Source organism: Pelodiscus sinensis, chromosome 24 (genome assembly GCF_049634645.1).
Source record: "Pelodiscus sinensis isolate JC-2024 chromosome 24, ASM4963464v1, whole genome shotgun sequence".
NCBI lineage: Eukaryota > Metazoa > Chordata > Testudines > Trionychidae > Pelodiscus > Pelodiscus sinensis.
This window is the reverse complement of record NC_134734.1, coordinates 13,688,260-13,700,316: the sequence shown is the minus strand read 5'-3', so window position 1 is coordinate 13,700,316 and position 12,057 is coordinate 13,688,260. Positions and strand designations below refer to the sequence as shown.

The window sequence follows — 12,057 nt, the reverse complement described above, 5'->3', positions numbered from 1 at the left end:
TTCTTACAATCTAGATCATACGTCATGTTGCTCCCTAAATACATGAACTTCTCTATGTTCTCTAGTTTGATCCCATCTACACTGATCTTCCTTCCTGTTTCCTTATCTCCAAATACCATTGTCTTCGTTTTATCAATATTCATAATCAGTCCATACCACTTCCCTTTGCATCTGCACCAAGCCAGCTGGTTTCATAGCTCAAACTGTAGCGACTCCTATAGTAAGCTTCAGAGGTTCAAAGTCACTCACTTGTGTTTATACTTGCATACACGCACCTGTCTGCACTTATACAGGCAGTCCCTGAGTTATGCGGATCCGACTTATGTCGGATCCGCACTTACAAACGGGGCTTTTCTCGCCTTGGAACTTGCGGGCGGCGGGACCACCCAGACGCACAGTGGTCCCGCCACCGCGTCCTCCGGGGCGAGAAAAGCTGCCTGAGCAAAGCCTTGGAGGCGCAGGACCCCGCCGCCGCTGCGGCTTTGCTCGGGGTGTCCCTGGTCTGCTGGGGACCCCTCCCAGCAGACCAGGGACACCCCGAGCAGACCAGGGACACCCGGAGCAAAGCCTTGGAGGCGGCGGGGTCCCGCGCCTCCAAGGCTTTGCTCCGGGTGTCCCTGGTCTGCTGGGGGGGGGGAGGGCGCAGCTAGTGCGCCCCCCCCCCCAGCAGACCAGGCTTTTGTTGTGGACGCCTGGGGTAGAGCAGCTGGGGTGCTGCCGGGTTGGTCCTGGGGGGACCTACCCGGCAGCGCCCCAGCTGTTCTGTCCCAGGCTCCAGATTCAGCCGCTGTTGAAACTGATCAGTGGCTGATTCCAGGAAGCTCGGGGCAGAGCAACTCTGCCTCGGGCTTCCTGTAGTCAGCCCCTGGTCAGTTTCAGCAGCAGCCGCTGAATCTGGAGCCAGTTCCGAGTTACGTACAAATTCAACTTAAGAACAAACCTATAGTCCCTATCTTGTACGTAACCCGGGGACTGCCTGTAGACACCTACCTGTGTGCATGCATATATCTATCTGTACACACACATCTACATGCTTCATACCCACACTGTTGATAAACTGTATGCTATAAGCCAATAATACAGCACTGGAAAAAATGCCCTGTAAAAAAACAAATGCATCCAAATGCATTAATACAAAGATTCTATTCAATGTTCACACACTAATAATAAAACAAATCAGATCTCAGTTCATTTTGGGGGCATTTTGTCCAGTGCTGTATTATTATTGGCTTATAGTAATAAACCTAACTATTGTTGCTTATTTGGTCTCTTGAACAGTTTAGTGCGGGCAAGCAACTGACTATATAGTTTATCAACAGTGTGGGTATGAAGCATGCAGGTGGCTTTGAACCTGGGACCTCTGGAGCGTACTACAGAAGTGGCTACAGCTTAAGCTATAAAACCAGCTCGCTCTCAGTCTAGGCTGTAGAGCTCCCTTGTTCTTATCACTTGCTGTAAGTGATCTAAGTGCCACTGCATGGGACAGTGAACCACACCAGGTGCATGGGTTACACAAACATGCACGTATGTGTGTGCACAGCTGCAAGGAAGTATGTGCCAACAGCTGTGTGTGTTTGTGAGGGTGTGTGTGCATGCAGGTGTGTGCATGTATGGTTGTGTGCGCATGCATGCAAAGACATGTGTATGTGTAGGCATGTGTGTACACAGGTGTGTGTATGTATGTGTGCACAGAGGTACGTGTGTTTGCATGCAGGTAAATTTGGGGAAAAGGGTGTACATGCAGGTGGGAGGACATGCACATGTGTGTTTGTGTGCATGCCTGCATGCAAGCTAGGTGTGCGCTGCACAAATCTGTAGTCTATGCACAAAACAGTGTGCACTTGTAAATGAAATCATGACTGATTTCATGTGTGCGCTGCCCAGACAGCTCTGTGGTTTGCTCGGCCTGCCTCTCTCCCACCCACGGGCACCCGCTCACTTTGGCTCTCATGCTCTTTTTTTGGCTACTCAGGCAGTTCAGGTTTGTCAGTAACACAACACAGAGCCCAGGAAACACAGGAGCTCAGCAGCAGGGTGTGTGCGGCCAAGGGAGTCGGCCTGCGCAATGAGCATCACCCCCAGTGCAGGGGCTTGGCAGAAACCACACGCAAGGGAAAGTCGAGATATTTGGCTGCAGCACTCTGCCCATAAAGCAGGAGCAGAGACAGGCTGCAGCTGTGTCCTCCTCATCCCATGCGGGGGGGGGGCGGGGGGGGGGGGGCGGGGAGGAGTTTCCCTTGTTGCTCCCCTCCCCACACAGCATTGCCTCCTAGAATGCCTCTCTTCCAAAGCTGTAAGCAGAGGGGGTGAGGTCTAGTATTTGGAACAGGGGGAGGAGCCATCAGGGGATATAGATTCTATTTCTGGCTCTGACTTGCTGTGAGGTGAGTCACATCCCTGCTTTGTGCCTCAATTTCCCCATCTATCAACGAGGGCTACTCATGCAGCCCTCCTTCACTGAGGATTCAGTTCCTTAGTGTGTTGAAGGTGCCCAGAGTCCTGCAGGCTGGAGGTGCCACAGACGGGCACTGGGTGGGAAGGTTACCCAGCACCTTCCATTGAGTCATAAAGAACATTTTAGCTAGGAGCTCTGTAATCCCTGCCAGTTGGCCCAGACGGGGTAGGAGGTGGCACTGCCCCTGCCCCCAGCCTGAGGGCTGTGCCAGCAGTGGACGAGGCAGCATGAGCAGGGCACCCTGACTCTCCTCTCCCCATGCACACGTGCAGGATCCTGGCAAGAAGGGAGCATCTTGCACCCTGAAGGGCTTGGCTGGAGGACTCAGAGAAACATGTCAGCCCAGCACTGCTAGGTGCCATCCCTGGGATGTTTATCAACAGCATGTGTCTGAATTGAGTACATGTGTGTATGTTTGCATGCACATACATAGTGGCGTATAGACCTGTATGTGCACACAGGTGTATATATGCAAGCATTCAGGTATGTATGTGCACACAGGTGCGAGGATGTATGTGCACCCAGTTGTGTGTTTGTGTCTGCGTATGCAGGTGTGTGCGCATGCATGCAAATACATGTGTATGTGCATGCATGTGTATACAGGTATGTGTGCAGGTGTGCACATAGGTATATGTGAACGTGCATGTAGGAATTTGGGTGCAAGCATGCAGGTACGTTTGTAGAGGAGGTACATGCAGGTACGTGTGCATTCGCAGGTGGGAGGGCATGCACAGGGGGTGGGTGTGCAAAGGGTCCTCGTACAGAGGCTAGGGCTGTTACAGTTATAACACTGAGACACAACCCCTTAGCAAATGCCATTGCTGGCTGCCTGAGATGCTTCCCTCCTGCTGCCTGCAAGCTCAGGCCAGGACGGACTGGCAGGGAGGGAGGAGACTGGAGATAGTGGCAGAACTAAGAACCTTGGCATCCTGACTTTGCAGGCCATGATGGACAGGGCAGGACTGAGACCCCCCGTGACAGGATGGGTCACAGAAGACCCCTTGGGGGCTGCTTCCCAGTGTGCTGGCAGAACCACTGACATTCACCACCTTGCTCTCTGGGGCTTCTCACCACCCGGTCCTGCTGGGCCAGATCCCCTGGTCTCCCGCAAGGCACAGAGCTGAGCTCACCACCCTTTGCTCCGCAGGGCAATGCAGACACTGGATCGCCTCTGGTGGGAGGAGACTGCAGTTTGGGGCCCAGCTTCCAGGGAAACCCACTCCCCAAATGGGATCAGAACCCCAAACGAATCGTTCTGGCAAGCCCCCTTTAACAATGAAAGGAGGTGGGACACCCTGATTGCTCCCCCAGGTAACAGTTATTTACACGGGGCCTGATAGTAAATACAAGTGATTTTATTAAGTACAAGCTGTGGGATGTAAGGGGTTGCAAGTGAAAACAGGCAAAGCAGATTACAAACTTAAAATAACAAAACACGTAGCTAGTTCGAACACTAAAAGTTCGGTACAAACTTACCCTAAAACTGTTCTCATTTCAGCTAAACCTCCAAGCTAGGGAAGATCTTTTTTTCCCTGGGGTCTCTGGTTCATTCTCTCCGGAGTGACATGCCAGCCAATCACAAAGGGCCTGAAAACATTGAATCTTAAATAGCCTCCCTCTTTAGGTGGGAATTCTGTGTCTGCATTCCACTCTTCCATGGAAAATTCCCTGGTCAGACTCTACCAGTTAGGATGATCATGTGACTTCCTAAGACCAACCACTGCTAGGACTTACAGGAGAAAAGAGGCTGTTTACAGGTGTTACCCAGACATTGAGGGAAACACCCTTGGTGACTTGCATTCGCACATTTAAAACCATATTCCATATTTCTAACTCTACATACAAGGATAATACACACCCCCCAAAATAAGATCTACACATCCAGCAGACCATGGCATTAAAATTGATAGGTTACATGAGATATTTTGTCCAAAGCATCTTTGAGTAATGCATATTTGTGTCCATAAGTCCATTTCATAAAGCATGGGGGGGCTGTCTGTCACATACACACACCCCCATTTGGGGTGGATGCTATCAAGCCTTCTCTAAACTCCAAGGGCTACATCTAGACTGGCATGATTTTCCACAAATGCTTTTAACGGAAAAGTTTTCTGTTAAAAGCATTTGCGGAAAAGAGCGTCTAGATTGGCACGGACGCTTTTCCGCAAAGGCACTTTTTGCGGAAAAGCGTCCGTGACCAATCTAGACGCGCTTTTGCGCAAAAAAGCCCCGATCGCCATTTTCGCGATCGGGGCTTTTTTGTGCAAAACAAATCTGAGCTGTCTACACTGGCCCTTTTACGCAAAAGGACTTTTGCCCGAACGGGAGCAGCATAGTATTTCCACAAGAAGCACTGATTTCTTACATGAGATCGTCAGTGTTCTTGCGGAAATTCAAGCGGCCAGTGTAGACAGCTGGCAAGTTTTTCCACAAAAGCTTTTGCAGAAAAACTTGCCAGTCTAGACACAGCCCAAGCTGTTTACATTTATTCATCCCCCTTGCCAGGCCTTAGCCTGTGCGTATCCCCCACTCAGTCACTGCAGAGGCTGGTGCCAGACAGAAGGCAGCAGTGGGTGTGCCGTGGGGCTGGAGGAGTGAGGGAACTCACTGTGCTGCTCATGGCTAGGGCCCTGCAGGCCCCAGCAACTTCCTACCATGGGGGCAACCCCGGAACTGGGGGTTGAACCAACCCCACCTTCAAGTGACACGCACTGCGAGTTTCCCCTGGTTTGGGATGTCCAGGCCCCTTGACATCAGACACCAGACACGCTGGCCTCAGGCCTGGTCTGTTCCATCACGCTTTGGAGCTCCATGGGCAGGAATATATCCCCACAGCCCACCCCATCCCCCCAGTTCAGGCTGAGTCTGTCCCTGGGATTCTCTGTCTGTCCTGTTATCCTGGCCACGTGCCTAAAGAGCAACTGCACTGTGGATTAGCCCATGGGAGCACCAAGGGCCTTTCCATGGCAGTATGTCTGTAAAGAGAGGCCCCAAGCAGGGCCAGATTAACTCTTCTGGGGGCCTGAAGCTACCAGATTTTGTGGGGTCCCCTAGGCTCTGGGTAGGGTTACCAAATGCTTTCAAAAAATACTGGACACACATGATCTCAGAACAGGAGGGGAGTAGGAGGGACCGGCCAGGAGGGGAGCGGGGCTGGCCAGGAGGGGGTTGGGGGGAGCGGAGCTGGCCGGGGGGGAACCGGCTGGCAGGAAGCAGGGCTGGCCAGGAGGGGGTCGGGGGGAGTGGGGCTGGCCAGGGGAGATGGGGGGGGACTGGCCAGTGGGGAGCGGGGCTGGCTGGGGTAGATCGGGGGAAGGAACCAGCTGGCAGGAAGCAGAGCTGGCCGGGAGAGGGTGGGGGGGAGCAGGGCTGGCAGGAGGGGAGCCAGCCAGCAGGCAGAGGGGCTGGTCCAGGCGCATGCAGATCCCAGGGTGCTGCCCATCCCGCTCATGGTCCCGGTGGGGCGCACGGATAAGTCTGGCCCCGGAGATTCCATCCCGCCCCGGCCCCTCTCCTCTTTACGGTGTAGCTGCGTATGGCCTGGCTGGTAGACACACTCACTCAGGACACAACTACTTATTGATACTCATGATAACAATAAAACGTACTTAATTAGAAACTACCGGACATGTCTCAATTTGTTTCCTGGACAGAAAGCTCAAATACTGGACTGTCTGGTTCAAAACCGGACACCTGGCAACCCTAGCTCTGGGGTGGAACCAAAAATTGGGATCAGTGTGTGGGGGGGGTTGCAGGTTGAGGCAGGAGAGAGAGTGCGGGAGGGGTGAGGGCTCCAATTGGGGGTGTGGGCACTGGGGTGGGGCTGGGGAGGAGGCATTTGGGATTCAGGGGTCTCCAGGCTGCAGTCAAGAGATTTGGAGCATGGGAGGGGATTCAGGGCAGGAGGCTGAGTTGGGAGTGTGGGGTCTGACAGGGAGTTAGGGTGTGGGAGGGGGCAGGGTCTGGGACGTACTATGGGGCAGGGTGTGAGTACTTACCTGGGGCAGCCCCCATTTGGTGGGGGGAAACAGGTGGCTCCATGTGGCCCGCTCACTGCCTCATGCTCACCTCCAGGCATGGCCCCCTGCAGCTCCCATTGACCAGGAATCGTGACCAATGGGAGTTGCAAGGGGCGGAGCCTGCAGGCAAGGGCAGCGCCAGGACAGAGCTTCCCAGTGCAGCACTTGTCACAGTGACGCAGCTCTTGGGGGGGGAGGGGGGAGAGAATCAGCAGCGCACAGAGCCATCACTGCCCCCCTCCGCCAGGCAGAACTGGCCCAGAACACTGCATGCATGGGGCCACCCCCTTAGCCCAAGCCCCAGGGCTTCAGCCCTGAAAGCCTCTTTCTTAATCCAGCTCTGGCTTCAGACTCCACCTGGGAAGTCCCCTCAGTGTTACTACTTCCTCCGACTCCTTGGGAGATTACAAATCCCATTAACATCCTCTCCTCCGTCTGACCCCCAGGGGCTCGGTCTGTCTCTCTGAGCCCCTTCCTCATAGCATGCCAGGCAAGGAAGGAAGTATCCCCATTTTACTACAGGGAAACTGAGGCACAGTGTGACTAGGTAGTCCGTGACCAAACTGAGAAAGAAGGGACCAGGAAAGGCCCAGCACAGGACTTCAGGGTGGGAGCAAGTTCAAGAACTGTGGTTCCCACTGGGGGTAAGCCCCAAGCTGGGGGCAGAGACAGCGGCTGGGCCATGGGACCAGTGAGAGGGAGAGAAGAGACAGCCGAGCAGGGAAAGATGCTGGGCACCGCCGTGGGGGGAATTTGGCTAGAGGAAAAGTGGCCTGTATTGCTCTTCCAGGACGTTATTATCCCTCTCTCCCGTCCACCCCTCCTCCCCCCTCTCCCCACATATATTCAGGCTCAGAGGTGCCCATTGTAACTAGCAAGAATTAACAATGTCTCCCTCTACCCCGCCCCCATCGCTAGCAACTGGAATGGCCCAAGCCGGGCAGCACAGGGCATGGGTCACGTGTAGGCAGCGAGGCTGAAATCCCGGTGGCAGCTCTGGCAGGGCTGGATTTATCCCAGGGCACCTGTCTCTGCTGGGACTAAACGAATGAGGAAACACTGGGAATGGAGGCACAGAGTCCAAGGCCAGAAGGGACCACCATGACCATCACATCTGGCATCCTGGTTTCCCCAGGCCAGAGACCTGCCCCCGATCATTCCTAGAACAGAGCGGTTGGAGATTCTGGCTGGAGACGCCATCGCTCTCGATCAGCTGGCTACTCTCGCTGCGAAAACCACACCCTTTACTGCCAGGCTGAGCAGGGCCTCTCGCGCCCATTATTAACTATTTGTGGCCCACGTAGACGTCAAAGCACAGAGACGCTGGGGGGGTGACAAGCTAAATAGCTGGAGCTCCTGGCATCTGTCCTTGCCAGGCAGGTTTCTAATCCTTTCTGCATTCCCCGGACTCTGCTCTGACTCTGCCCCAATTTAGCAACCTCCTGGAGCAGCGGTCGCGCCAGTGCCAGCTACAGAGGAAAAATAACTTCTCAGCTCCTACTCGACATTCCCATTTATGTGTCCGGCCATGGCGTCGCTCTGGGAGCCCGTGTTCAGCTGGTTACCTACCACGCTCCCCAAAGCTTCTTCACAGTCCCTGCTTCCCGGGGTAGAAACAGGACCGGCCCACAACATTTTGGCACCTGAGGCGGGGAGCTCAAATGACGCCCCCATGCTCCCTCGCTTGGGCCAAAACGTTGAAAGGTCCCAATTCTGCCTTCTTCCTGCTCTGCTCCTCTCACGGCACTGCAGAGAGAACACATCTGCACCAGCAGCAGACACAATTTTCTACACTCTGGGTCCTAGTGGCGCCCCCACACACAGTCTGGCACCTGAGGCGGCCACCTCAGTTCGCCTCATGGTAAGGCCAGCCCTGGGTAGAGCCGCCTGTCAGTACGTTCTTGGTTCCTAGCTGTACGCCGACACCTGGAGCCCTATTGAAACGCCTGGTGTTGGCCTGGGCCCGACTGGCCAAGCGAGCCAGATTGCACTCTGTCAGCGACCCACCCTCTTCATGAGCCCCTCCCCCAGTTTTGGTGTCCTCTGCAAACTTCCCCAGCGAGGAGTTTAGGTTTTCTTCCCGGGCTCGGAAGGGAAATGTTAAATAAGGTAGGGCCAAGAGCTGCTCCCGGCCGGACCCCGCTAGAAACACACTCACTGGATGACAATTCCGCCTTTACAAGTGTAACCCCCTTTTTCCTTCCCGGGTTACTCAGGAGCAGGTCACACTCACAGGTGTGCCTGGGTGCCTGATGGTTTTAACCCAAAAGGCGATCCTGAGCACCCCAGTGGTGGTGGTGTTTAGTTGGGAAAAGCCCTATCCACCCCCTTGCTCGTCATGAACGTAAAATGGCGGTGCCTCCACCTGGCTGGCCTAGTACACACTCACTGGTGTGCCTTGAGAGCCTCCAGGAATATACTCATTCCAGCTATAATCTGGATCTAATTCCAGCACAACAACTACAAATCATATCCATCGAATAGACTACACTAGACTAAACAATCTTTACTTAACTTAAAGAAACAGGGTTTAACAGATTAACATTGAATCGCATTAACAAAGAGCACACAAGAATTGGGATTTATATTTCTAACATCTGTACTGACAATATTGATCCCACCCCAGAGTGCGCACACCCCTGGACTCTCAGTCCCAGACTCTTGCTTGCATGGGCGCGCTTGAAGAACTGCAGCTGTAGTGGAGATTCAGTCCAAGCTAGACAGCAGCTCTGTCCCAGGCAGCACTTTCTCAACCAGGCCCAGTTACTTACTGCCTCATGCTGTGCCTATCAGAAGCAGCCTGCTAGATCCCAGTTCTACAGGCATCTAGTCCCAGTCTGTAGCTGCACTCCAAGGGTACGTCTAGACTACATGCCTCTGTCGCCAGAGGTATGTAGATGAGGCTACCAGGCATAGGAAAATGAAGCGGCGATTTAAATAATCGCTGCTTCATTTAAATTTACATGGCTGCCGCGCTGAGCCAATCAGCTGTTTGTCGGCTCAGCGCGGTAGTCTGGACGCGCAGGTGTCGACATCAAAGGCATTTGTCGACCACCCAGGTATACCTCATCCCAGGAGGCATACCTGGGTGGTCGACAAATGCCTTTGATGTCGACACCCGCGCGTCCAGACTACCGCGCTAAGCCGACAAACAGCTGGATCAGCTGTTTATCGGCTCAGCGCGGCAGCCATGTAAATTTAAATGAAGCAGCGATTATTTAAATCGCCGCTTCATTTTCCTATGCCTGGTAGCCTAATCTACATGCCTCTGTCGCCAGAGGCATGTAGTCTAGACGTACCCCAACAGCCCCTGGACTGAATCAAACTCCTCCACAGCAGCCTGGCTCCCCTTCTATTCCAAACTCCAAGGGCAGCGTCCCAGACTGCTAGGCCTCTGTTGTCATGCACATGGAGAGGGAGAGCACTTCCACACCAGAGTCCTTCCTTCCTGTTCTTCCCACGGGCTCATAGGAATTGTAGTCTGGATTGTAGCACACAGGGTCTTTCCAGAAAAACAGAGGCCCCTCTAGTAAGGGGACTACACAAGGTTCACTGGAAACCTATCAGTTTCATAATCAAGCGACGCACAGTACGGTACCGCACCAAACCGTTCCCAGCAGAGTTAGCATCAGCACATCGCCCTTATCAGCCAAACGGGTAATCTCACCACACACGGATCTCCCCTTCCGTGGACTGGCCCTGCTTTCCCCAGCCCACCCCCAGCGTTGTTCGGATCCAGAGGCAGGGGCGGATCTATTCTCAAGCCTTCCAGCCTCAAAAGCCAGAGGCAGAACACACACATCCAAGGCTACGGGTGCCACCCGTCCGCTGGCCAGTCCCCTGTAGTTCTTCTAGTCTAGCAGGAACACCACTGAGGGCTCTCTGAGCTCCAGGCCCAGTCTTGGGAAGCACTGATCTCGTTATTTACCCCCCTCTCCTCCAGGGCCTGCCCACCCCTCCCCAGAGCTCAGGGGGAGAGAACTGAGCACTTCAGTCCATCGGCCACCAGCAAAGGGGTGCTCCAGGCAAGAGGCTGCAGAGAGGAGTTTTCAGAGGGCGGCCTTGGAATGCTTCCGTATTCCAGCCCCAGCAAGTCTCCAGAAAGGGTGGGAGCGCAGAAGGGGACAGGAAAAGAAGGGGAGGATCCGGCATTTCTAACCTGCCTTCAACCGCAGAGATTCCAAAGCCTTCCCACGCTGGGTCGGAAGATTTCCGCACAAACCCGGACTCTTCTGATCATGCCCGGCGGAGGGGAGAGGGTCGGTCATAAGGGGAGCTATTTGGAACAGGGGGGGCATTTCCATGGGGGAGGGGGTGCTGGGCAGAGGAGTTGAGTGGGGTGGAGGGGGCTTAAGGCGAGCGGCATGGCCCAGAGTTGGGAAAGGATTCCCTCAGCCAAGAGCTCAAGCCACACTAGCTCTGGGTGCATCTGTGTCCAAGCAACGGGACCCCCCCCAGGAGGCCGTGGGGAGCAGCCATTCTGCAGGATCGTGAGCGGGGCTTCGTGTGGAGATCCTGGGGCCTGTAAATGCAGACGGCACGTATAGGGGGCCCAAGGGAACTGGCTCCACAAAGAGGCCCACACACCCCTGGATGAACAGCTCCACCGAGCACCCCAGCACGGCTGCCGCTGCCAGCAGGGCCTGGGCAGAAGTCCATCTCCATGCCCAGCTGGGGGGCTACAGTGCCTGGCCTTTATCCCACTCTGGGGCCACAGCTAGGAAGCCAAGGGGTGTTGCTAGGGGATGCTGGGCAGGGATCTGGGGGCTGGGAGTCACTCCTTTGGATGCCCCAGACGGGGCTCAGAGGGGCGGGGTGTCCTGCCCCACAGCAGGAGGCGGGTGAGGAACAAAGCAAGAGGCTGCCCCCCAAAACTGGCCCCTAGTTAAAGCTCCGGTCCAGGGCCCTTCGCCTCAGGGCCACCCCATAGTTCTGCATGACCCCAGAGACGCCAGCCCAACCTAGACTTTGCCCCCTTCCCAGGCCCCTACAGGCCTCCAAGGGGTTTAGTCACCCTGGGGACACGGCGGCTTGGGGGGGACCATTCAAAACCAGCTCTCTAAAGGCCCCCTCCCAGCACAGGGTGGGGCAGGACCCACGGAGGCCCAGCTACAGGCTCAGACCTGCTCCCAGCCAGGCACTGCCCCTTCAGGCTGTCAGGCTTGCGAGAGACTCAAGGCCCCAGCAGCCAAGTGCCCTCACACCAAGCCCCTCCCCAAGGGTGCCGCATGAGAACGCGCTCAGCTCACGCCGCGCATGAGGCCTGCTCTTGCAAGAAGGGCCGGAGCCCCAGGGCCGCTCACAATGCCCCCCCTCCCTTACCTGCGCCCTCAGCCCTGAGGAGCAGCAGCAGCAGGGTGGGCACGAGCCACATCTTCATGATGGCCGGCGGGTGCGAGCCACGGAACTGCCACGCGGGTCTGATCGCTCCCTGGCCGGGCGAAGGCAGCAGCGGCTGCTCGGCGAAGACGCACGGTCCAGTGTGAGCTGGGCTGGGCGCTGCGATTGACTCAGCAAGACGCCCCACAACCACAGAGCAACGCCTTCCTGCGCTCACCACTCGCTCCTTAACTCTTCGCACGG

At 55.4% G+C, this 12,057-nt stretch overlaps 1 protein-coding gene across 2 annotated transcripts in view; it reads right to left on the bottom strand.

Annotated features, from left to right (window-relative positions):
• The window catches only part of FCER1G (Fc epsilon receptor Ig), a 30,167-nt gene extending 18,110 nt beyond the window's left edge, over nucleotides 1-12,057 (bottom strand). Inside the window, exon 1 of one of the 2 annotated variants that reach the window (XM_006115252.3) lies at nucleotides 11,797-12,057. In XM_006115252.3, coding sequence (XP_006115314.3) covers nucleotides 11,797-11,854 — 58 coding nt within the window. In that variant the 5' untranslated portion in view covers nucleotides 11,855-12,057. The remainder of the gene's footprint in view (nucleotides 1-11,796) is intronic. The other variant, XM_075907110.1, reaches the window with a different exon arrangement.